Consider the following 24,742-nt stretch of genomic DNA (forward strand, 5'->3'; position numbering starts at 1 on the left):
CCAGCTCTGAGCGAGCGCCTGGCCTTGGCCACAGCTCCAATCCCAACCCTGTTTGTCCATCCCGCAAAATCAGCTCTGACACCCTCACCCCACCTTCCGCACCCCCGCCCAGACTGCCCGGGCTGGCTTTAACGCGATCGCACTGGGCGGCCTTGGAAACCGGGAGCGGAGGGCTGGGAAGCGGGGAAGGGACGCCAGAACCGCGTCCCCTCCCCGGGACAGCCCTGTGCCCGCCCACTCCCCCACCCCCGCATCCTCCCCACCCGAGTGGGCGGGGAGCGCAGAGCTGCGGGCTCGGGGCTGAGGGCAGCGGCCCGCGCGAGCATCCGGAGGCGCGGCCTCGGGGGGAGGGGGGCGGGGCGTCTCGGGGCCCCGCCCCTCTGACGCAGCCTGGCGGAGTGCGGGCGGGGCAGCCCGCCAGCCCGAGCGCTCAGAGGCAGAGCCGCGGAGTCGCGGCTGGACGCGCGCAGCCCGGCTCCGGCCCCCGGAGGATGCGGCGCGCCCAGGATGCTGCCGCGCCTGGTAGTGCCGCTGGCGGTGCTCCTCAGCCTGCGCCTCTGCTCCGGCGCGCACGGTAAGGATCGCAGCCCGGCCCTCCCCTGCCCGCTCCGCGCTCGCCCGGCTGGGCTGTGTGCGTGTCCACACGCGACCCCCGCCTTTCGTCGCCCCTACATTAAAGTTGTGCGCTCCACGGGGAACCCCGTCTGGCTGTCCCTCCGGGGAGAGGGGAGTCCATTGTCCAACACCCCCCCACCCCCGGAAGCTCCCTCATTCCGGCAAGCCTGAGTCTTAGGCTCCCCGTTGTGGAAGGGTAAGAGCATTAAATTGATGGGGGGGTAAGGGGGTGGATAGAGAAGTCCGTTAACACCCCCGCGCCCGGCTTATTGTCCATCCACTTCCAGGCCGATCAGAAATTTAGCCTTGGCCTTTTTGGTTGTTGTTCTCGGCCAGCTAAGACTGCTTCCCCCCCTGGGGAATGACTTTGATTCCCCATCTGACTCCACCTTCCCTTAGAGGTCCACTTAACCTGTTTCTTCCCCGTGCCATGCCCTGGCTCATCCCAGCTCTTTCCCCTCACTATCACCTGTGGCTCCATCTGATCATCCCCTGCTTCTTCTTTAGCCCCTAACGTGCTCCCACTGCCACCTGCCTCCCCCTACCTCCTCCCACCCCTTAGCTCAGTCTTCTAACCCAGCCAGCTGTCCCGGAAAGTTTCTGCAGGGGAGGTGAGACGAGCCTGGAGAGAGAATGAAAGGGCAGCGAGGTGGCGGCAGGGAGAGCAGGGACTGAAACCGCGTCTACACCAAAATACAAAGTAAAACATGCAGTCAGCCGTTCACATGATCGAGAGCTGAGTCGGGGACACGCAGCCCAAACACCACAGAGACCCGCTGCATTTTTCACTTTCCATCCAATGTTCTGAAATCGAAACACAGCCTTGAGGATCAAAGACATTGTAAGAAAGAAAGAAAGAAAGAAAGAAAGGGACAGGGGAAATATACTCTGTGCGAATGACAACTCTAGAAGAAGTATTACTACAGATGGTGAGAAACTAGAGAACAAAGGAAGCCTGGGAGAGTGGCTGGCAGACTGAGAGACATTAAGGGATCAAGGAGGAGAGAAGAGGGATTGACTGGGTATTGGCCTTGACCTACCTCATTGCACTTGAGTGGCAAGACTCTCAGCATAGGTGTATTTATTACATTCTTACAAACGAGAGGTCTGGTGAAGTTAAGTAATTTGCCCAAGTCACCCTGGCAAGTTCATTTGAGGCCTCCTGAAGTTGGAGTTTCCCCCTGGTGAATGGGAGGAGCAAAGGGCGGAAGATGGGAGTTCGGCTGTGGCGTTGAGTATCTCGCCGTGGAGCCAAGGGTGCTGGCTCTGGGTGGAAATGCCGTCAGCCCTGTGTAGAACCAAAACTGCTCCGTTCTGTCAGCCAGCCTAAAGCCCTTCTAGAAGCGGGGGAATGGGGCAAGCACTCAGCTTGGGACTGCCCAGGAGAGCTGTGAAGAGAAACAGATGCCAACAAGCAGGACATCTGTGTACCCCCAAGAACTGCAGAGAGGAGGCCTGGGGCTGGAGCCAGACCCATCTGGATTCACCCTGACCCTCACTCACTCCATTGGCCTTGGGCAAGTCACCTAACCTTTCCGTAAAATTGGAGTACTAGATGCCTACCCTGGAGGGCTGCTGGGATAATTAACTGACACAACATAGAAGAAGTACTTAGCAGAGTGCTCAGCTCAAAGGACTCGATAAATGGAGGCTGTGAGATTGATGGCCACCGTCAGCCTCGTTATCCCGGGAGGCGGGCTCCACCAACTCTGATATCCACACTCTTTGCCCCAGGAACAGAACTTCCCAGCCCTCCATCTGTGTGGTTTGAAGCAGAATTTTTCTCCCATATCCTCCACTGGACTCCCATCCCGAATCAGTCAGAAGGCACCTACTATGAAGTGGAGCTTCTGAGGTATGGAAAGGGGAGATGGAGAAAGGAGAGAGGTGGGTGCGGGAGGGGGTGGAGCCATCCCCTTGCGCTTTCCTGGCACGGGAAGATAAATCGGTCTTCTTGTCATCGAAGTGACTCCAGGAAGGACCCTGGTGCATATCCATCAGTTGACGAGTACTGATTTGAGTCTCGTGCGTTGAGCAGTGCGCTGGGAGCTCTGGGGTGAAAAGGCCAAGGTGTTGCCTTTACCCTCAAGGTTTTTTCCATCTTACTGGAAAAACAGGAAGTGCATCCATAATATGGTCGGAAAACAAGTAAAAGCCCAAAGGACTGCAAATGTAGTCGGGAGAAAGGAGAAATGAGGCCGTGTGGCAGTGGCTAGCAAGTCTTCCTGGAGGAAGGGGATGTCCGTTAGATGTTCCAATCTAAGAGAAATTGGTATGCGGTTCCAGAACCAAGAGAGAGATTCTTGCAGTTAGATGCCCTGGGCCAGAGAAAATGCCCTGAGGGCTGGACCATCGTTGAGCTCTCTCCCCGGGCCCCTTGCTTTCCTCTTAAAGGAGGTAGGTTTGAGCACAAATTTCCCTACTGATGCTCTGATCCGGATATCTCCCCAGGTATGGAAGAGACTCCTGGGAGTCCACCCCCAGCTGTAACCAGACCCTGGTGCTGTCCTGTGATCTCACTATTATGACCCTGGACCTGTACCACGACAGTAGCTACAAAGCCAGAGTCCGGGCAATGGCTGGAAACCGGTACTCCAACTGGACCAACACCAACACCCGCTTCTCCCTGGATGAAGGTGCTTTTCGAAACTCCCCTGGACCTGGAATATGGCTTTGGGGGTCCCTTCCTGCCAGAAACTCTAGTCTAGAACTCTACTCTGCTCCCATAGCTTGCCATCCAGCCAGGCTTCCTGGCCGGGCACCGCGTTGCCCAAACAACTAGTCAGGACTTTTGGGAAGATTTAGATGAAAGTAGCCAAGTTGTTCAAGATTTAAAAGGGAACTGGAGTTGTTCATCCTACAGAAGAGAAGTCTCGGGGCGAGTTGGAGCAGCTGAGTCACAAGGGCCAGACCTGTGTACTTATAGAGTTCTGGAAGAGGAAGTGAATCCATAAGCTCTCAGCATGGGGCAGCAAACAGTAGGCCGAATTAGATCTAGTCCTCACCTGCTTCAGGCTGAATTCCCAGGGGTCAGGGTGTGAGGCTTTGAGGCAGGGAGATGCTGATGAAGAGTTGGGGGTCTCTCTTTCTAGAGGTCAAAGGGTAAGCCCCAAACTTGATGGGATTCTTCTATTCTGCAAATTGGAACTGACCATACACTCTATGTGTGTGGTGAGCCCACTCTCCAGAATTCAGAGCCAGGACCAATGGTCTCTGAGGTCACTGGCTCCCAAATGCCGGCCCGCAGGCCAGTGTTCAGCTGGCTGCAGAAATATTACCCGGGCAGCGTGTTTAAAATAAATGTTTCCAGGGCCCAGTTTCAAAACTTGAGATTCACTGTGTCTTGAGTGGGCCTGGGGCATCTATATTTTTAAGGTAGCCCCCAGGAAGTCCTGATGTTCTGCTGGGTTGCAAACCAGTGGCCCAGGTTTTAGGGCGGGTAACGCTGGACTCTAGAGGCCAAGCGCGGGTGGGGCACCCACGCCCTCCCCAGCCCGCCGGCCTCATGATTTTGCCTCCCCGCTCAGTGACTCTGATGGTTAGCGTGAAGCTAGAGGTGGACAACGGCATCATCCTCGGGCGGATCCAGCTCCCCAGGCCCAGGATCGCCCCTACGGGCGACACTTACGAAAGCATCTTCCAACACTTCCGAGAGTACGAGATTAAGCTGCGCAAGGTGCCGGGGAACTCTACGGTATGGACTTCCCCGGGGCCGCAGCCCCTGGGCTCCCTGGGCCTCCCTGTCACCCCGGGCCGGCAGGACCTTTTGTGCACCCGTGGGGGACTTTGCTGGCAGAGTGGAGGGCGGTCATGGGGCGGGGAAGGGAGTCGAGAAGCCCTCGGTTAAGATGCACCTGCCAGGTGGCAGGGAGGACCCTGCCTGCTAGCACCAGGCACCATGCCACACATCTGATAGCTGTTAGTTCCGACACCCTTGCAGGTGGATATTTTACTCCCTTTTGAAAGTGGGGAAATGAGGCTCCGAGAGGCTATGTGATTGCCCATGGACACCCCGTATGTGGGATGTCTGGAATCTGCCAGGAAAGAGGAGGCTCTTTCCACCATTTGATTCCAGCCCCTTCTAGAAAGGTCCTCAGTGTCCCGTAAAATGTTCCACTTCTCTTTTAGTACGAGATAAATCATGTTAATCACAGAGATCTTGGGCTGCATTGATGATAGCGGGTTTGTGATGTTTGAGAAAGGACACTGAAGAAAGGTCGGCCTGGAGCATCTCTGACGGCTCCCCAGCTCTCGGCTCCCGCAGCCCATGAGCCAGGGATATTTTGTTTATGGCTGTGTTGCTTTCGTTTCAGTTCATAAAGCAGAAGATAAACCGTGAAACCTTCAGCCTCTCACCTCCTGGAGAACTGGGAGAATTCTGTGTCAAGGTGAAGCCATCTGTGGCCTCCCGAGTGAACAGGGGGCTGTGGTCCAAGGAAGAGTGCATTGTGCTTACCCGACAGTGTGAGTCTGCGGCCAGGGCTGCTGTCCGGGCGGGGAGGGAGGCAGGAAGGGCCTCACACAACCAGAAAAGCATCGGTTGAGGGCTGCCGATGCCATGGGCGCTCCTCCCCACAGCCCTGTGGGTGAGCTCCTATTGTCCCCATTTCAGAGACGCGGGAACTGAGGCTCTGTGGGTATAAACAACTTTCTAGGACATGGTGGCAAAGCCAGGCCTCTTGCTTCTGCTTCCACTTGAGCACAGCCGTGCTTCCCAAGAACCCGCCCCCACCCCAGCCTACCTCCGCCACCTATGGTCTTTCCCGTTTGTTACATTCCTCAGCCGTCCTTCCTTGGAGCTGGGCACAGAGGGCCTTCTAACCCTGCCTCCCCCTCCGAGGAAGCCGAACTGAGCTGCCCCCTGCCACAGCTGCTGAAGCCAGGCTCTCCGCAGGTGCTGTGTCCTTCACAGTCATCTTATGTGGGGAAACGGAGGCTCAGAGAGGCTGTGTAATTTGTCCATACCCTCACGGCTAGTGAGTGCTGGAGCTGGGACTTAAGCCCAGGTCTGGCTGCTCCCAAAGCCTCCATTCTCACCCGCTGTACCACCCTGCCCCACCGTTCCACGTGCCGTAGCGTGAATCGAGCGCAAAGCCGGAAGCCGAGTCAGTGTGCCTAGTGAGGGAATCCTTCAGGACAGAGGGTGGAAGGCCAGGCAGGGATTCTCAAGAATCCAGAAACATCTAGCTGTATAGCCTAGAGGAAGCCTGGGGGATCACCTGGGCCCCGCACTCGGTGGCTCCCGGGAGCCACCCCTCCAACGTCCCACAACTGCCGGGCCACAAACACATCTCTCTGGGCCTACAGATTTCACCGTGACCAACCTCATCATCTTCTTCACCTTCGTCCTGCTGCTCTGCGGAGCCCTGGCCTACTGCCTGGCCCTCCAGCTGTACGTGCGACGCCAGAGGAAGCTGCCTACCGTCCTGGTGAGTCTCCAGGAGGGGCCACTATCCCATCCTCCCTAGCCGCACCAGGGCTCCAGGAGGCAGCGGGCTCCCCCCAGACGGTCCGTTCCCTCAGCCTTGACGTTATCAGCAGGCACCTTCCTCAGGGACCACGGGGACAGAGGCAAGGCTTACATGCAGAGCCCGGTGCTGAGAACATTATCTTCTAATAGCCCCGATAAGATCCATACTGAGTAGTCCCAACCCCCAAGGTGTTTTTGTTACTATTTACTATCATCGGCCATGGATCAGCCCCTGTGCATTAGTACCTCTGAAGCAGGTATTATCCTCATTTTATCTTCCCCTATGGGGAGGCATAGAGGGACTGTTCCACGCACAGGGGTCACAGGGCCAGGAAGAGTCAGGCCGAAGCCCAGTCTTTCCCCCCACCTACCGGCTGGTGACGACGAGTGCTCCGGAAGAGGGAGAACTCAGGCCTAGAAGCACCCACCTAGTGCTGCCACCAGAGTGGCAGAGAGCAGAGCGGGTGGTAATGCCGAGGAGGTCATGGCCAGGGTCTCTGACCCTCTTCCAGAGCGTCTCGTGCAACGGCTGCACCTGTGCGAGTAAGCCAGCATCTCCAAACTGTCCCGCCCGTCCCGCCTGGGATTCAGGCTGCTCCAGAGCTTGCGGCCACATCCCCCCAGCCGCCATCACTGCGATAGCCGTGGGCTGTGCTGGGGAGGACCGGCCCCATCAGGGAGCCAGGGGCCCTAGGAAAGGCCACAGCTGGAAGGGTATCCCCCCACTCAGAGGGATCCCAGGATTTCTGGGAAAAATAAGAAGAGAGACACAGGTCCTCTGGAATGATTTTGAGTAAGAACTCCAGGAAGTGGGGAGGCAGGGAGAGAAGCGACTGCCTGCCCTACTTAGAGCCTTGTCCAGGAAGCAGAGGACGGTGTTCCTGTGCCCTGGGTACCTTAGGAGACTAAAAAGTTCTCCCTTGTGTCTAACTGAAGTATGTCACTCATGGCTCCTTCTCTGTACTCTGGGGAGATTCAGTTCTATAAACGTGTATACACTGGCCTGTTTAACACGTACTTGGAGCATATCCGATACGCAGGGCCTGGGGCTGGGATGGGGGAGGTTTAGAGGTGAGTGCCTCATGGCGGCTGCCCTTCGGGCTGGAGAACCGGAAAGCAGAGGGGTGGGGGAGGAGTGGTCCTGGTAACTGCAGCGGGGATTCCTAGCTGGGCATCAGGATGAGCGTCCAGGAAGAGATGAACAAACCGGCAGTGGCCCCTGGTCCCAAGGGGCTTGATCACAGCCTGTTGGGGCAGCGGACGTATATATATTCTTTTCACTCTAATGCGACCCAGTGAAATCGACACAGATCCAAAATGCCAAAGGAGAGGACAAGCAACCTCTGGGGTTTTGCTCCTCTGTGACATCTGGATCACAGAATTGAGCTCTCCTTGAGAATTTTTGCCTCCTCAAGATAAAGGCAACCCAGTTCCCTTCATCAAATGATCACGGCCATTACGAACTCTACCAATAACTTCTGGCACCTTCTAGCACCTTCACACTCACTTGCTTAGTCCCACTCATTAGCTGTTTTGATCTGATCTTTGGACAAATGGGGATTTCAAATCAGGCCAGCAGAGTACAAATCCCAGGTTTGTTCTTTGCTGCTGTGACTTTGGGCATGTCATTTAACCACTCTGAGGTTCCATTTCCTCCTCTAGGAAATGGAGAAACAACACTTCCTTAGAGATGGGAGCATAAAATTCGATTCACCGAACATTCACCGAGTGCCTTCTATGTACCAGGCACGGTTCAAAGCATTCTCCATGCATTAACTGCAACATGACCAGACAGGTACTGTCCTTATTGCCATTTTACAGGCAAGACACGAAAGCACAGAGAGGACAAATAATTGAGCCAAGGTGACATGGCTGGCAAAGGCAGAGCTGGGATTTGGGCCATGGAGTCTGGTTCTAGAAACAGCTGTCCTTCATCGCCAACCTATAGGATAGCAATAGGAACTCAACCAGTAAGAGTTGCACTGGAGTCAAAACTTACAAAGGGAATTAGGGCAGATGTGCAACAGTGAGTCCGTCAGTCAGTCAGCAAACCTTATGAGTGCCCAGTATGTGCCAGCTCAGCTTAAGTGCCAGGAACATTGTGGCAAACAAAACTAGGCAGGTCCTGCCCTCAAGGTGCTTGTATTCTGCTGGGTGTGGGGAGTTTGTATCGTGGGTCTTGGTAGGGGGCGGAAAATAAACCAAAAAATAATTCCAGGAACCAAGTACTAGAAAGAAGTAAACTAGGTTAATGCTGGGGCGCCTGGGTGGCTCAGTCGGTCAAGAGTCTGACTCTTGGTTTCGACTCAGGTCATGATCTCACATTTCATGAGTTCGAACCCTGCATCAGGCTCCACACTATCAGTGTGGAGCCTGCTTGGGATTCTCTCTCTCCCTCTCTCTCTCTCTCTGCCCCTCCCCCTCTTGCTGTCTCTCAAAATGAATACACTTAAAATTTTTTTAAAAACTAGGTTAATGCAGAGACCGTGTGGAGCACTGCTCTAGCCAGGATGATCGGGAAGGCCTCTCTGGGGAGAGCTGAGCTGAGCTGAGACCTGAGTGTTAAGGAGGACACAGCCGTAGAAAGGGCTGAGAGAAGAGTGTTCCGACCACAGGGCATGGCATGTGCAAAGGCCCTGAGAGCACTGAGCTGATGCGTTCCAGGGCAGAAAGAACCCCAGTGTGACCGAGACAGAACAGCAAGGGGGAGAGGGGTTAAGTGACAGTTATTTAAACGTGAGTTACAGACTTACGGGCTATTTGTAGGTGGGTTACTATGTAACACATTCCCTATTTTGGGCCATCATCAAAAAAAAAGCTTGGCACTCACTTCTAGATGTATCCAAAGGAATCCGGCCTGCTCTCAGGTGTGGAAAGCAGTGCCGAGGGAGCCGAGAACATTCTCCGCTCCCTGCAGGCTCCCATCCCACCTGCCTTTCCACCCGGGCTGTGAGCACACAGGCCTGAACCAAACTGAGAATTGCATTAAGAGGAAAGGTCGGTTCTGAAATGACAACAAAAAGCACAGGGACCCCTCGGTTACAGCGGAGCCTCCCTGGGCTCTCCTCCCGGACCCGGGGCCTCACCTGCAACGCTGGAGTGGGTTGCTGCAGGTGACCCTTGTTTTTCTCACTCTGCCCTCTCCCCTCCAGGTCTTCGGGAAGCCCCATCCGTTCAACTTGGTCCTCCAGCTCCCCTGCCCAGAGCCCCAGGACACCATCCATCCCCTTGACGAGGGGGCCTTCCCCAAAGTGTCCCCGGAGCTGAAGAACTCAGAACTGCACGGCAGCACGGACAGCGGCTTTGGCAGTGCGAAGTCATCCCTGCAGAATGAGGGGTCCCAGTTCCTCCTGCCGGTCCCCCACCCCCAGGCGGCGGGGACTGTGGGAAAGGGGGCGCCCCGGGAGCCGGAGAGCAGCCGCAGCGGTGGCAGCAACAACAGCACAGACAGCGGGATCTGCTTGCAGGAGCCCAGCCCGAGTCCTGGCACCGGACCCCACTGGGAGCAGCGGGTGAGGAAGAGCAGCCAGGGCCAGGACGACAGCGGCCTCGGTCTAGCCCAAAACTCAGAAGGGCAGCCTGGGGATGTGCAGGGGGTCTCAGACTTGGGCCGTGTCAATCCCCCAGGGCCTGAGGTGCCTGGGGAGGAAGACCCAGCCTCAGTGGCATTCCGGGGCTACCTAAAGCAAACCAGATGCACACAGGAGAGAGCAACCACGGCAGGCTGCCTGGAGGAAGAGCCCGCCTCGACAGATGGCCTCGGCCCCAAGTTCAGGACATGCCTGGATGCCGAGGCAGGCTGGCCCCCGCTGGCCCTGGCCAAGGGCTATTTGAAACAGGACCCGGGAACGACTCGCCCTGCATCAGGGACCCCAACCGGACAGTGGAGTCGGCCAACTGAGGAGTGGTCACTTCTGGGTTTGACCAGCTCCAGGGACCTAGGAGCATCTGACCGCAACTTGGCCCATGACCTGGCCCCTCTGGACTGTACGGCAGCCCCAGGTGGTCTCCTGGACCGCTTTGACTCAAACCTGGTCACTCTGCCTCTGATCTCCAGCCTGCACTCGAATGAGTGACTCAGGCTAAGGGGCTGCTTTTGATGTCAGCCGTGCCCTTCCTGGACCAGGAGGAGGGGCCGCAGGGGTCAGAAGTGACTCATGAGGCCAGTGTGAGCACTCTTCTGCAAGTTCCGGAGGTCCAGCCCTCGCCAGGCCCAGCAGGGCTGCCTGAGGTGCCCAGGGCAGAAAGAGGCTATCTCGTTATACTATTGCAGGGTATCCAGATGGCACTGGCCGGTTATGCAGACAGGGCCCCAGAGACTCTGGCAGGACCAGGAAGGGCAGGGCGGAGATCTCCTCCCTTCTAGGGGCTCTTCCTATACTGTAAAAGAGTCTTTGCTCGGGGGAATCATAGGGTTTTCTGGAAATGTGGTGAGGCCAGCTATGGTGGTGAGGGCACCAAGCTGAAGTCGGTTCAGACCCAGCCCTCCCTCTCAGGCTAACCATGTGCCAGGGCCTCCAGCAGGATGCAGTGCTGGGAGGGTGGGGGCTTCAGAGCCTCCCTGCAGGGTCATTTCTAGGAGGAAACAGGAGGACCCGGAGATCAGGTGTGGTCTCTAGGATGGTCACACGGAGAATCTTCCAGACTGGCAGTCCTCCCAGGCGGGGAGCTTGTCACAGAAGATCTTCAGATGAATCTGCCCTGGTCAGCCAGTCTACCAACCACCATTATGGAGCCACAAGGGGACGAAGCCCCCGTGTCCAAGCCACTCACTACCCCACCCTGTGGCCTCCACCATCTTGCTGACAGCACTGGAGAAGCCGTGGCTATTTGTACCGGTCACTGGTCGAAACTCAGCCCTCCAGGTTGTCTGTGGACTTGGGCACCAGCTCGCCTGCCCCAGAGGGTCCGGGATGGGACCTGCACTTGTGTTTACTGCTAACACCCAGCTCCAGACCCACAAGACATGTCACTGCTCTCTCAGGGTTCAGCTGTGTGCGCTGGGACCAGCCACAGTTGGAATAAGGACTCAGTCTCCAGGGGGCCCCTCCCCGCTGGACGTTAACCAAGCTGGCCTCGGGGGTGACTCCGGCCCGGTGTGAGCCTGGGCTGGGAAGCAGCAGACCGTAGAACCCACGTCTGCAGAGAACCAGCTTCCTTCTCACGCTGAGGACTAACAGATTTAGCAAAAGTCCACGGTGTCGCGCTGAGAGAACCATCAGAGAACCTGGGCCCAGAAAGGGGGCGGCTGTGGGCCCTGCGTCCCCACACTCAGGGTTAAGATTCTGTCTTCAAAGCCAGTTTACAGTCTATGGGCAAGGAAGCTGGGAGGGGTGACAGGCCTGACAGCCGCCCCCGAAGAGTCACCACTCGGCCCTACATCTTTCTGTGGCATTCCAAGAATAGACAAGCGGCTCAGAGAATCCAGCCAGAACCGCCCCTGCTCCCCCACCACACTCTACCAAGAGGTTCTCAGGTATCTGATGACTCCCTCTGCACGCTGAAGCTTGAGGAGCTCCTCAGGGTTCCCTCGGAAGGTTTATTTATTTATCTTGTTCCCTTATTTATTGAAGAGAGAGCACCGTACCATGAAAGAATTCTGGGTATTTCAAGAACCCGGTTCTGACCCCCCTGGTTCCAGTTCTGACCCCACTGTGCGTAGCATTTCCTCATCTGTAAACTGAAGCGCCTCGGATTCCTCATCTGCAAATCTAGAAAACCATGCCTGATGCGTTTCATTCACAGGGACGTGAGTTTCCACCGAGGGGGTGGGTATGAACGGGTCTTAAAAGAAAAGCTCTGTACGTCAGTGGTGTATGTTTTTTTTATTTCAATAAATTGTCAGGACCACAGGAACCTGGTGAAACCAAATTTCTGATGACACGGTGGCTGGTGGGAGACTCAAGTTGTTGCTCATGGAGGTTGACAAGGAATAAAATGTGTGATGTCGCTTTAGCAGGGACGAAGACTTAGGCTCAAATGGGACACAGGTCTGAGCCCTCGTGCTAACATGACGTAATGGGTATGTAATGTAATAGATCATGACACTGTATGTAAGTGAAAGAAACATTCCTTTGGAAAGCTGAAAAGGAAACGTAGAAGACAAAGGTTTTTTGTTTTTGTTTGCTCTTTTTGAGAGAGCATGGGGGTGGGGGCAGGGGCAGAGAGAGGGGTCAGGGGATCCGAAGCGGGCTCTGCACGGATAGCAGAGAGCCCGACGCGGGGGCTCGAACTCAAAAACCATGAGATCATGACCTGAGCTGAAGTCAGACGCTCAACCGACTGAGCCACCCCGGTGCCCCCAAGGCAATGTTTTGAGTGTGGATTCTGACCACTTGGAAAAGAGAGCAGACCTTCCTGGAGCCCCGCCACCTGACCCCTTCGACCTGGAGGTGTGACCCACGGGTGCTTCTCATAAGTGCGGAAGCCATCTGCATTTGATTCTGAAAGCAACCTTCTCTTTCCACGAAAAGCCACACGTGGGTTTGACTCTCTCCCCAGGCTCAGCCCGGCAGATGGAGCAAACTCAGGGTCAGGGCCAGGGTCTCTGGTGCACTTTGCCCTTTGTCACAGCCTGGATCCTCGAGGAGGTGAATGGGGACACCTCATCTCCTTTCCCCTGGGTTATCTCCAATGACGCTTCTCCCCATTCCACTCTGAGAAAAGCAGCCATTCTGGGGAAGTGCTGATCCTATCGTCTTCAGAGAACTTGACTAATACCATGCCATTTGGGACCTGTTCAGACTTCTGCCCCGGAGGCCTCCCTGTCCTATTCCTAAGAAGTGTGGATTTGGCCACTTACTCCTGGAAACAAATGTTGCAGATGGCTTCAGCCCCAAGGAAAAGGCCCCCGAGGCAGGCTGGGTGGAGAGCGGCAGAGAGGTGAATACACAGATTGAGAGAGTAAAAGGAACCAGCAACCGCGGACAGTTCGGCTGGAAGAGACCAAACCCAGAGCAGCTTGAAGAACGGAGTCCCAGGATGTGGGCTCACCTGCTTCCCTTGTGACGCATGAGTGGGAGTTTGTGCTGGGTCCCCTCTGCTTTGAAGCCCCTCTCTGCCTGCCCAGCCCGGACAGCCAGGGCTCGTGGGGCAAACAGCGATCTTCCAACAGTCGATGCTCACAGGCTTCTCGGCAATTTGGATTCAAGTCCCCAACAGAAGGCCCTCTTTGTTCTTAAACTGAGTAATCTCCCTCAAGGGCTTTTCCAGGCTGAGGAATGTGTGATTCTGCGTTTCTGTGAGCTAATGGAACTTCCTCTTACCCAGGAGACGGGGGAAATGGACCCACGTTGACTGAACAGGAAATTCTATTGAACTGTTTTCCCAACTTTCTAAATAGCTATGTCAAAGAATCTGCCTTGTCTTCCCCGAAGATCTCTACCCCTCCTCACCCCACCTGCAAGGCACACACTATCACAGAACACACACACGGTCACGGGGTCGCGAGGGTGGTCATGGCCGCAGAGCCCACACTGACCCGCTGGGTGGAAACTGTAGGAACCCCACGTGGGAACGGCGGAGAGAAGGATGCCATGGGCCATGCCCAACCGGGACAGAGCACTTGTGACTGAGAGAGGGAGTGTTTCGGGCAGCTCGGGCAGATTTTCTGAAGCCCCAGCCTAGAGGACACCAGGTAGTAGGAGGCATGACTCATCCATTTCCTGTAGTGCTTCTGGGTTTCAGGGTTTCTTTTAAAGCAAATCCACAATTTAAAATTAAATGCATTTTTATTAACCATTCACAGCACCTTTCCTCACTAGCCGCTTCATCTTAGGTCCGCATGGCTCCCATAAATATTCGACAAGGGTGGGGGGTACCCGATAAACACTCTTGACAAGGAAGGGTTGGGTCAGTGTTTTAAAAAGATAACCCTGGCCAAAGCACATGGCATGAGTCAGAAGGGCCAAGGCAAGATGTACTGAGACCTGGCCAGAAGCACTTACAGTCAGCATTTCATTTCTTCAAGAAGCATTTTTAAGCACCTACTATGTGCCGGATATGGTGCTCAGCCCTGGTCCGCAGTGAACAAAAGAGGTGCAGCTTCATGGAGGAAGCCATCTGGTTACGAAGATGAATATCAAGCTAACAGACTGACAGATACATCATTACAATCAGTGATAGGCGCCCTGAGAGGAACAAAGATGGAAAAAGGGATGGTGGAAGCAAGAGGAGGGGAAGGAAGAGGCAGCTGTCTTCTTTTGCTCAGGCTGCCATAGAAAAATACCACACCCGGGTTGGGGGACGGGCTGAATAACAGACATTTCTCATAGTTCTGGAGGCTGTAAGTTCAAGATCAAGGTGCCAGCCAATTTGGTTCTTGGCGAGGGCTCTCTTCCTGGCTTGTGGATGCCCCCTTCTCCTTTGTCCTCACTAAAGGAAGAGGGAGAAAGAGGGGAGGGGAGGTGGGAGGGGAGGGGAGGTGGGAGGGGAGGGGAGGTGGGAGGGGAGGGGAGGTGGGAGGGGAGGGGAGGTGGGAGGGGAGGAGAGGGGAAAGAGAGGGGGAGGAGAGGGGGAAGAGAGGGGGAGGAGAGGGAGTAGAGAGCGAGTGCGTGCTCCCATTAAGCGAGCTCTCTGGTCTCTCTTCCTCTTCTCGCAAAGACACTTATCCCACCATGGGGTCCTCCCCCTCATGACCTCATCTAACCCTAAAAGCCTCCCAGAGGCCCCACCTCCTAATACCATCACATTAGGAGTTAGGGCTTCAACACGTGAAATTGGAAGGAACACATTCAGTCCGCCACAGGGTTCAATGACAATCCGATCCAATGACAATACTGAACAGGGACAGCAGGAATGGAGAGCAGGTGACCGATTCAAAAGGCATTCTGCGGAAAGAACTGGCAAGACTCAGTGGCAGGCTGGAGTGAAAGAGGCACTGATCCCAATCAAACATGGACGAGAAAAGCGAAATACGCACATGGGAAGGAGACATGGGGGGGGGGGGCGCGGTGGGGGATGAGTTCTGGCGCCCTAGGACAAGTCACCCAAAGAAGAAGTCCTCCGGCAGTTGGCAAGGCAGGCCTGGCAGTCGGTGAGGGCTCAGAGCTAGGGATTCAGATGTGATGGCCTTTGTGCTCATGCTGCCCCCACTGGATGGGAGAGCCCACACCTGGGTGTGGAACTGAGGACACAGATATGGTGATGGCCACACACTCCCCCCGCCCCCCAACCCCGCAGCCAACCTGCAGCTGAAACACTCACCTGTTGACCCCCCGCCTAGAGGAAAAGCAGGCTACCAGCCCTTTGCCCTTAGAGTGACAGGAGCCGTGTGTGTGCTCGGCACCCATCTCGTAGACCCCAGGGGAGCCTCATCAACGCCTCATCGTTGCTTAGACGAAGGTGCAGCTGAGAGTTTTTAGTAAATCAGCGGATCCATAGAGCTGATAAGCTCTGGAGCGGACGTGGGGGGGGGGGCGCCCGAGCACACTGGTACAGGACTGCCAAACGCCTGGGTAGAGGGTGCACCCATACACCTCTACCTACACAGGGAAGGAAGGGTTGGTGGAGGTCAAGGCCTCATGATGGCTCTGGAGAGAAGAAAAGCATTCTTCAGGATCCCGGTCACTGTGACCATGGCGGTATTTCTTGCCCTCCACCGCCTAACACTCCCATCTACCTGTACCCAAGGGCAGTTTTCCAAAGTATCACCCACATCAGAATCACCCAAGTGTGCTTTTCCTAAGCTTCTCCCCAAGGCCCAGGATTTATGGATGTGAATTCCCAGGGTCCGGCTTAGTAAACAGGTGACAGGTGTTGGAGGTGCAGGTGACCCCCCCCCCCATGCACACTAAAATGTAAAGGCCACTGCTTTAAAGAATTTGATGATTGGATGTCTATTCTGTTAAACTCTACCCTTCCCCCCACTGCCCCTAGATGGTGTCACCCAGACCATGCCTTCAAATGCCACCTGGAGGCCGAGGACTTCCAAATGTCCCAGCAGGGACTTCTCTCCTGAACCCCACCTCCTCAGCAGCTCCATGGAGATGTCTGGCATGCACCTCAAAATTGTAATGTCCACAAAAGAAGGTCGGATTCCCTCACACGCTCAATCTTTCCCATCTTCCCCTCCTGAGTAACGATGCCACCATTCACCCAGTTGTTCAGGACAAAAACCAGGAGTCACTCCTTCACACTCTGTATCTAATCCATCAGTTAGGTCCGATCAGCCCTACCTTCCAGATATGTGGTCAGTCTAATCGCTGGTCCCCACCCCCACACTATCTTCCTGGTCCAATCCATTACCACGTCTCACCGGGACCACAGTTCATCCCCTCACCGTCCCTCTGCTTCCACGCCTGCTGCCTTAGCCTCCGACGGTGGGATTCGTACCACGTGCGTAGTCTAGTACGGCAGCCAGCATGATCCTTATAAAATACAACTGCCTTGTGGAAAGCCCTCCCCTTTGCTCTTGGGCCAAAGGAGAGGCAAAGTCCAAATGAGTTGGTATCTGCCAGCTCCCCGACACCACCTCCTGCACTCTCTCTCTTGCCCATCCTGCTTTTAGCTAATCTCCATCTCAGGTCATTTATTCGAGTGTCTTCTCAAACACAGCCTCCTTGGGGAGGTCTCTGCTGAACCCCTATCCAAGTTTCCTCCCCATCTCCCTTCCACCCCTCCCTACCCCTAGCTTTTCTCCTCCAGAGCACTTATAACCTGAAATTATATGACCTATTTATGTGTTTATTTGCTCACAGCCTGTCTCTCCCGAGAAAGATCTATGAAGACAGAGACCTCCTCTCTTTTGCTCACTCCCGCAGTCCCACAACTAAGAGCACACAGCAGACATCCATATTTGCAGAATGAATGAGCAAGTAAATGATTAAGGGAAAACGTACAATGGAAGGTGTAAGTATGGTCTTAGCCTAGACTGTCCCTCCAGAAGCAGAACCTTGATTCAAGGACTGTGGGCAGGTAGTTTCTTTGGAAGGTGATCACAGGGAACGAGAGAGTGAGAAACCAGGAGAAGAAAAACCCAAAACAAGGACATGCTACCAAGCTGGCTGTGCTGGCCTTGATCCCACTGGAATGTTCCTTAAAGAGTGTAGAAGCGTCTTCCAATTGTCCCCTGAGCATTGACAGAAGTCCTGAGCTCCTGCACTGGTCGAGGCTTCCGCCAGAGGTGCTGCACTCTCAGGCTGCTGGTGCGTGGGGCTGTCTGGGCTCCCCCAGAACACGAGGAGCCAGGGCAGAGAGAAAGTGACGTGTAACGGACACTGGAGACGAGACGTGTCGGCACAAAGTTGTAGCCCATTGACAACCGGCTGGAATCAGAGGTGGATCCAAGGATGGGAGGCACAGCACAGAGGCCCCTGCTGCCCGACCTGTGACGGAGACGTTCATGGGGGTCACAGAGGGGTGTTTGGCCCAGCTAGTGTGTTCAACGCACATTTTTTGGACTGAATTAAAAGGAGTAAAATGAGATTTATTAAATTATGCAAAATGAGGTTGGGAGACTCTCCCAAAGCTTGAGATCATAAGATCCGAGCCCACAGTTCAAACCTGGGGCCGAGAGACGACACGTGTCGTCTAACAGGTGCTGAGGGCACAACGCACTGGAGCGAAGGAAACAGGACCCTCACACGGAGGGAGTGTCCACCAGTCCCTCAGACTAATGGACAGGACCACAGCCAAGTTTCCATGGCAAGGCTGTCAGTCTGGAGATGGCCCACAAAGAGGAATAGGCCACAGAGCCACCAAGTGGAAAGAACACTGGGCTGGCCCGGAACTCAGGAGACCTGGGTTCTCGGACCACCCAGCTAGGTCACGTCGTATCAACGCGGGGCCCTCAGTCTCCCCAGCCAAATGCAGAGAGTATGCTTCACTCTGACTTCTCTCTTCCGTGCCCCGGGCATACTGTTGTCACTGAATATACCACCACATTTAGCGCTCGCTTCACTAAGAGCTCTAGAGAGCAGAAACGTCTCTGTATGCTTCACGCCCCGCCGATGCCTAGGTGCTCGGTAAATGTGATGAATAACGAATGCACAAACGCACGGATTTCCTCACAAGGAAAAGCACATGACAAGACGGTGAAGATGCCTGATGTCCAAACGTATCATGGCAATGCTGGGAACGTAACCTACAGCTGCGTGGTTCCTTGGGACACACTAGACTGAGCCCAAGAGAAAGCAGGCGATACACATAAATGTGATTTAAATTTTGTCTGCAGGCCTGTTGTCTCCTTAGCTTAGTCGCATCATACCATGATTATGCCCTTCCCTGCAATTTGCACCCTATGGCTCTCAGGTACTGTAGGAACTCGGGGCTACAGACCCAACAGGAAGCCTAATGCAAGGGGATGTGGTCAGGAGGCAAGGCAAAGGACCGTGACGATATTCAGCATGCAGTCATTCACTCCTTCAGCTAACACTCACTGAGCACCTGCCACGGGCAGGCCCTCTGGGAATACAGCGGGCGATAATGGAGATCCTTCTCCTCCTTGGCTAAGTCATCTCTGCAGCATGCACGCACACACACGCACAGGTGTCTCCACCTACCTCCTCCCCTGCTCCCCTCCCCCAGCACCGTGGCACTGAAGTCACCCACGCTCTGCAAAAGCCTCACAGCTGGAAGGGAACTCACCGTCCTCAGGTCCGATGGCACCTGGGGCCCACCAGCTACTGGGGCTACAATGAAACTGGAGGCTTCTTACATTTTCCACCCATCTCCCTCCCAAAGGCTCCCAGCTTATATATGAAAAGCCTTATCCTAGGCTCTGGGGAGTGGGGAGACACCCACCCCCCACCACACACACACACGGCTCTGCAGGGAAAAACCCAGGAGACGGGGAGCCCACCAAGGCCTTGACATCCAGCACCGCCCCACCTGTTGTTTTGTTGGCCTGTTTGCTACTCTGGGCAGACAGAACATTTTCACTTCTGGTCCCCAAATGTGAGAATTCACCAGGCCACTGGCTTCCTGTTTTGTACCAGATCTGCTTAAATACCACTGCTTCTAGACAGCTTTTGATCACTAAGCAGTTTTTTAAATATGGTAATGATACTCCCGTGTGCCCCCACTTTGAGGTTCTCATACCACTGGGGCAGAGAGAGAGCACCACAGAAGCTGGCCCCGCATGGCCACTGGCATGGAAGCAAGATCAGTACGACTGAGAGAGAACCTAGAGGGGAGCCGAGACCCCTCCTCACCTGCCCAGCCTCTTCCTGGTTTCGACCCTTCCTTAAGGTAGCCCTTAAACAGACAAAGTCACCATTCGTGTGTGCTCTGGGTCCAGACCTGGACCTGATGATGGCCACAGGGTTGCACGTGACTGAGGACGAGCAAAGAAAATCAAAAGCCTTGGTTTTTAGAGCACCCAAAGCTAGACTGGGGATCAAGCAAAGCCCGAGGTTCCCCGAAAAGACTGAGCAATATTCCCTATGATTTCCTGAGACATTCGTGGCTATGGCCAGAGCCATACAAGCTGCCACAGAAAATTCAGAAAAGATGTCAGGCCTGAATTTTGCCTGCGGCAAAGTACCCATCAAACAGGAGGGGAGCTCAGCTAATCTCAAGAGAGACTGGGAGGCCCCCACGGTGCCTGGCACAGTTCCTGGCCTATTAGAGAAGCTGTGTGAATGAATGAATGAATAGAAGGGAATAATCAATAATTCAGTTAAGGAAGCCAGAGAGTATTTGTAATTAAATTTGAGAAGACAACAAGACCCACCAGTGGGGAAGTGAAAACAGAGCTGGCATAAAGAAGGGGCAGAATTTGATGATTTGGAGGCTGAGGTTGGAGGCTGGGGGGGGGGGGGTGTGTAAGAAAAAATAAAAGGAAAACTAAGGAATGGGTCAATGAGAAGCTCAGAGCTGAGGACAGGGCCCTTTCTCACCACACCAGAGGACCCGGGAAAGAGATCAGAAGCTAGTGGGAGGGGCCTGCTTCCTGGGGGACCAGGGACTCAGGGAAGCTGCCAGCTTGGACCGAGGCTCAAAGTGGCTGACAAAGGATTATAAAGAAAATACATTCTTGCTTGGCCTTAAGCAAATCCTTTCACCAGACCCTGATCCTCTGTTCCCTCCCCTGTGAGGATGAAGGGAGATCGTGCGTACAGAGCCCCTGCCCGCCCTCACAGGTGCTCAGCAAACGTTAGTTTGCTGATAAAGAAGTTTCGGTTGGGAATGGTCCAGTCTTAGATGCTGGTCAGAGGCTGAGTAATATTTTGGATCCTAGACCACTGGAGTCTAAAGGGGCTACAGGAGTCACGTTTTACCACCCACCTCCTAAGTTAGAAAATCAGAACTATATACTTTGTATTTGCATCTTTTATTGAACACCTACTATGTGCCAGGTCTCACGCTAGACACAACACAGAGAGAAAAGCAACAACAAAAACAGACGATCCTTTTGCTCCTTCAGGTAAGAGAGCAGAGCCTTAGAGAAATAGTCCGATCCCTCGATTTCCAGATGCAGAGACACAGATCCATGGTGAAGTGACGAGCCCGTGGCCCCACCCGGCACGGCAGGGCAGGCCAGGGCTGGACCCTGTTCGACAGTGTTCATTCGTCAGCTCACTAAGCCTGTGGGTCAGGCTCCATCTGTGAGGCCTCCAACTCTACTCAGGCTCCGGGACAGTCAGCAGCTGTGCAGCCTCAGGTAAGGCAGGCTAGCTCTCTGAGCCTCAGTGTCACCAGAGGCAGTATGCGGCCACTACTAGACTCCCCACGTCACAAGGCTGCCACAGGGTTTAAGTCGCAGCGACGCGCGTGAAGATAATTTGTCCTCTGCACATTGTGCTGTGCAAGCAGTGTGGCTCTTGCGGTCACTGGGCGTCTTTCTCTAGGACAAGGCAGCCCTCCGGAGCCACACTGGGGGGGTTCCTACTGTATTCTGGAGCACTTCCTACGTGGCCTATTTCCGGCAGTTACTAAAGACCTATGGGACAATAACCCTGCCCACAAAGGGCTCACCCCGGTTGGGGAATAACACAAATGGAGGACACACGGCCACCTCCCATCAGGATCTAACGGGGGACAATGAGCCGGGAATCCTGAAGGAAGCCACAGGGAAGAGGACACTTGAGGCAACCCTGGAGACTAGCTGTGGCTAGGAGGGGGTCACAGGGAGGGAGAAGACATTTCCGGAAGCCCTGGCAAAGGCACTAAAGAGGAACAGGGTGGCAGAGGGACCGGGAACGGCCAGCCCATAGAACTGCTGGCTCTCCTGACTGCATCCTGGCTCTTGGGGCTGGCAGAAAGGATCGTCAAGAGGAAGAGGAGGCTGTGGGGGAGGCCCCGGCAGGGCCATGGGTCTGAGTGCCCAGCCCACCCGGACCAGTAGCCAGGTTTCCAGGCATCTGTTCCCTAATCGTTCCTGAATACGCCGGAAGCCGCCACTTCAGGGCTCTCAAAAAATTCAGGTCAAATCCTTGGGTGAGGCCCGGGGTCAAGGCTAAAGCTGTGTTAGCCCCGAGGACTGCGGAAGTCAGGAAAACAAGAAGGAGGCAGAGGGGACAGGGAGCACGTCAGAGGACCCTAAAAGAGGAAGTAGCCCGGTCTCAGTTCCCCTCCCAAGGATGGGAAATACCCTCCGTTCTCCCAGCCCTCAGCAGCTGCTCCTGCCTCCCTACCTGAAGCCACCAAACCTGGGGCAGGACCGCCTGGGCCCCGGGCCCCAACCTTTCATGTTTCCCCAAAGTTGCTGAGGTTGCTGAGGCCCTGAGCACATTCAGGGACCTGTACGGGCTGCACACCCAGGATCCATGCTGAGCAGGGCATTGTCGAGAGTGTTTTTGAGGCTGGACACCCCATGAGTTCAGGAATGGGGCCCAGCCTCAGAACTGAAACCCAAGAAGGATGTCAAAGTCAGCCCATCCAAACCTCCTCACTGCTCTCCCACCGCTCTCCCAATAAAGCCCTCAAGGGAGAGAGGGACACAAAGCCTGTGAAGGCTCTACCCGACTCTCACCAACTCAGGGATAGGAGAGTTGGGGCCCAGATCAAGACCTCCAAATCTAGAGATCTGGTTTACTAAGTCAGAGCTTGGCTACGCTGAGAGCACGGCCCCCGGATCCTGGCAGGGAGGGAGGGCACAGGGGCTGGTAATGCCCCCTCTCCTTCCTTCCTTCTTTCTCAATCGGCTAGAACCCAAAGCAAGAAAGAAACCATGCCCTGAGGAAGCAAGGACAGGAAGACGAATAATATGACTTCTCTCCTCCTCGCCTATCACTGTCCTGGGCTCCAGCATCTTATTGGCCTTGGTCCTGGGACGTCGGCAGGTTGTTTTCACTCAGGTTTCAGCACTGGCAGGGCCTCTCTTGGGCTCTGCTCTGTCCACAGCTGCCCCAGGAGCTCAGTCTCTCTGGATTGAACGACTCTGCATTAAAGTCCTGCTAAGAAGACACCCCAGGGCAGCCTCCACCTCAGGTCGAGTAGGGCACAGACCAGAGGAACAAGTAATGACTCCCAAGGCAGACAGCTCTACCGTCCATCAGCCTACACTTGGTTCGTGACTTCCCTCGCGCATTAGCTGGGTTTTTTGTTTTTTGTTTTTAGCCTCGCCTGGTTTCCTCCCCGACTCCTACCATTTCTGGTCTGCCCTCCCCATCACAGGTCAAGGCTTGCACAGGAAATGCAGAACACAGGGAGAGTTCTCCACCACCAACGCGTGCCCACCCATTGCAGGAGCCTAGAAAATCGAGTAAGATCATGTTTCTAGACTATTTTAAGTAGTGATCTCCAAATTATTTGGGAGGCACGGTGGCTGGTCAGCAGCAGGGAAAACAGACCCAGCTGGCGGACAGGGGCACGGGAGGGTTGAAAAGCACCAGAACTGAGCACAGAGCGGGGAAAGGCAGGGCAAAGGCCAAGCTCAGCCTTCAGCTGTTAGAGGAAGTTGGTTTATGGTAGGAAGGTTAAAAACAGTATCTGGAATCACCTCCACTCCCACATGACTTTGCCTGTTGAAGATCTGACTGGTTTTCCGGCCTCTGGAGTCAGCCCTTTAAGGGGAAGTGACTGGGGACGCCCCATGCAGAGCACCCTTCTGGGTCTGCAGGCCCTGGTCACACAGGGCTGAGCTGGGAGGGCTTTGTTCTCCAGGACACCCGGAACCCCTCCACAGGCTCAGGAACCCCAGGGACACCTAGGAAGGAGTCTTTACTCTTAGGCAATGCCTGCCATTTTGGTTTGTATGAGAAAGCCACTGCTACTCTACCAGACTGTCTCCAGAGCCCAGACCCCTCTTGGGGGTTCTCCCAGGTGCACCCAGAGTGACTCCTCACTGTCCACAACAAGGGACCAGGCCAGACCTTGAAGACCTAGGAGGGTAAAAGTAGCCCGGGGACCCCGGAGGAGCAGGTGCTGAGCCGGGAGCCTCCTCCTGCAGAAAAAGCAAAGGGAGAGCAACAAAGAGATGAGGCTTGGAAAGAATTCCTCTAAACCACTGCACCAGGCGAGGCTTTTCCCAGGCAGGAAGAGAAGCTGAGAGAAAAAGGGGGGGGAGGGTCCATGAGGAACTGCTCGAGGGAGAAGGTGGATGGGAAAAAGCAACTGCAATGTGGAGGGGGAGGGGCTTGAAGGCAGGCGGAGGGAAGATGTGACCCAAGGGCCAGCCAGCTACGAAGCAGAGATGGCTCCTAGGCATTCAGTTCAGAAATGACACTCTGGAGCGGTGCTTCTTGGAAAGAGTGACCATCTAGAACCTTTGGCTCAGAGCAAAGAGTTGAGATAGAAAGCCTGACTCTCCTGACTCTAGAAGCTGCCATCTGATTAGAAACAGAACCTCCCCAGGAAGGGAAGGCAGGACACGGGTTGAATGCACAGGTGGAAAGGAGTTGTCTGGTGTTGGCAGGTGGTGGGGACAGTGTGACGCTAGGCCTTGGTTCCTGAGGTCACCTCCCAGAGACCCCACCCCTCAAGAAGTGGGGAGGGATGAAGACAATCACCTCTTGGTTTCCGAGCAGTGCTTGGTGCTAGGCTTGGGTGCCTGGACCATCTGTGGAACTGACCAGGACAGGAGATTCACCCAGGAGCTCACCAACCTTCCACTCACCTCTCCAGGGCTCCAGAGGCTGACACTCCCCCATCAGACTAGCCTGTCGGAGAACTTCACGTAGCCGCCATCTGAACTGCTGACGTGGCCACTGATGGTGAAGGGTGGACCCACCTCCGGCTCCTTCAGGTTCCTGAGAAAGATGATCCGATCGGCTTTTGGGGGCTGAGAACCTGATCCCTCCTTGGGACCACAACTCCCTAGACCAGCGCATGGGAAGAACTTCCCGGCAGTGACTCCCAGACTGACTTACGTTCCAGAACAGGAGTAGGACCATTACTTGGGGCCAGAGGAGGAGGAGGCCGGCCCTGTGGCAGAGAGTGGACAAGACGGCTCGGGAGGACTTTCTGACCCCCACTCCCCAAATCCCTGGTGGTCTTCATTTGTTCCTTTCCTTTGACGTCACACTATGCCCGAGGTTATCTGATTTGTAGTCAGGCCTGTGTCCACCACCAGCAGTGAAATGGCTGAAGACAGAGACCACGCTCACTGTACCCCTAGACACTAACTCCACAGCCCCTGTGACAATAGATCCTTCCTGAATAAATGATGAGTGAATGAAGGAATGGATGACTGGTCCCTGCCAGGGGGTAAATGCTAAGAGGGTCACCATCAGCATGGTCTTACGTAATCCGGTCCAAGTTCAAGTTTTCATTCGT

The 24,742-nt window shown here is 55.0% G+C and overlaps 2 protein-coding genes across 2 annotated transcripts in view; one reads left to right on the plus strand and one right to left on the minus strand.

Moving 5' to 3' along the window:
- The first annotated feature begins 447 nt into the window (after positions 1–447).
- IL10RA (interleukin 10 receptor subunit alpha) lies at positions 448–11,941 on the plus strand. Its single transcript, XM_007080436.2, has 7 exons — positions 448–574; positions 2,350–2,470; positions 3,067–3,251; positions 4,143–4,309; positions 4,929–5,079; positions 5,923–6,044; positions 9,238–11,941. Exons 1-7 carry the CDS (start codon positions 508–510, stop codon positions 10,159–10,161), a joined length of 1,737 nt encoding a protein of 578 aa, XP_007080498.2. The 5' UTR covers positions 448–507; the 3' UTR covers positions 10,162–11,941.
- A 7,943-nt stretch (positions 11,942–19,884) lies between these two features.
- Positions 19,885–24,742, minus strand: part of SMIM35 (small integral membrane protein 35) — a 53,753-nt gene continuing 48,895 nt past the window's right edge. The window contains exon 6 of the mRNA XM_042958958.1: positions 19,885–24,216. Within this exon, the coding sequence (XP_042814892.1) occupies positions 24,117–24,216 (100 nt within the window). The 3' untranslated portion in view covers positions 19,885–24,116. The remainder of the gene's footprint in view (positions 24,217–24,742) is intronic.

Source organism: Panthera tigris, chromosome D1, assembly GCF_018350195.1.
Source record: "Panthera tigris isolate Pti1 chromosome D1, P.tigris_Pti1_mat1.1, whole genome shotgun sequence".
Lineage (NCBI taxonomy): Eukaryota > Metazoa > Chordata > Mammalia > Carnivora > Felidae > Panthera > Panthera tigris.

What these genes read in the sequence shown, in the direction of transcription:
- IL10RA (XM_007080436.2), top strand. Translation starts at nt 508, where the DNA reads ATGCTGCCGCGCCTGGTAGTGCCGCTGGCGGTGCTCCTCAGCCTGCGC. An exon ending in TATGAAGTGGAGCTTCTGAG is followed by an intron (nt 2,471 to 3,066) that starts GTATGGAAAGGG and finishes ATATCTCCCCAG; the next exon opens with GTATGGAAGAGACTCCTGGG. An exon ending in GGAAGCTGCCTACCGTCCTG is followed by an intron (nt 6,045 to 9,237) that starts GTGAGTCTCCAG and finishes TCTCCCCTCCAG; the next exon opens with GTCTTCGGGAAGCCCCATCC.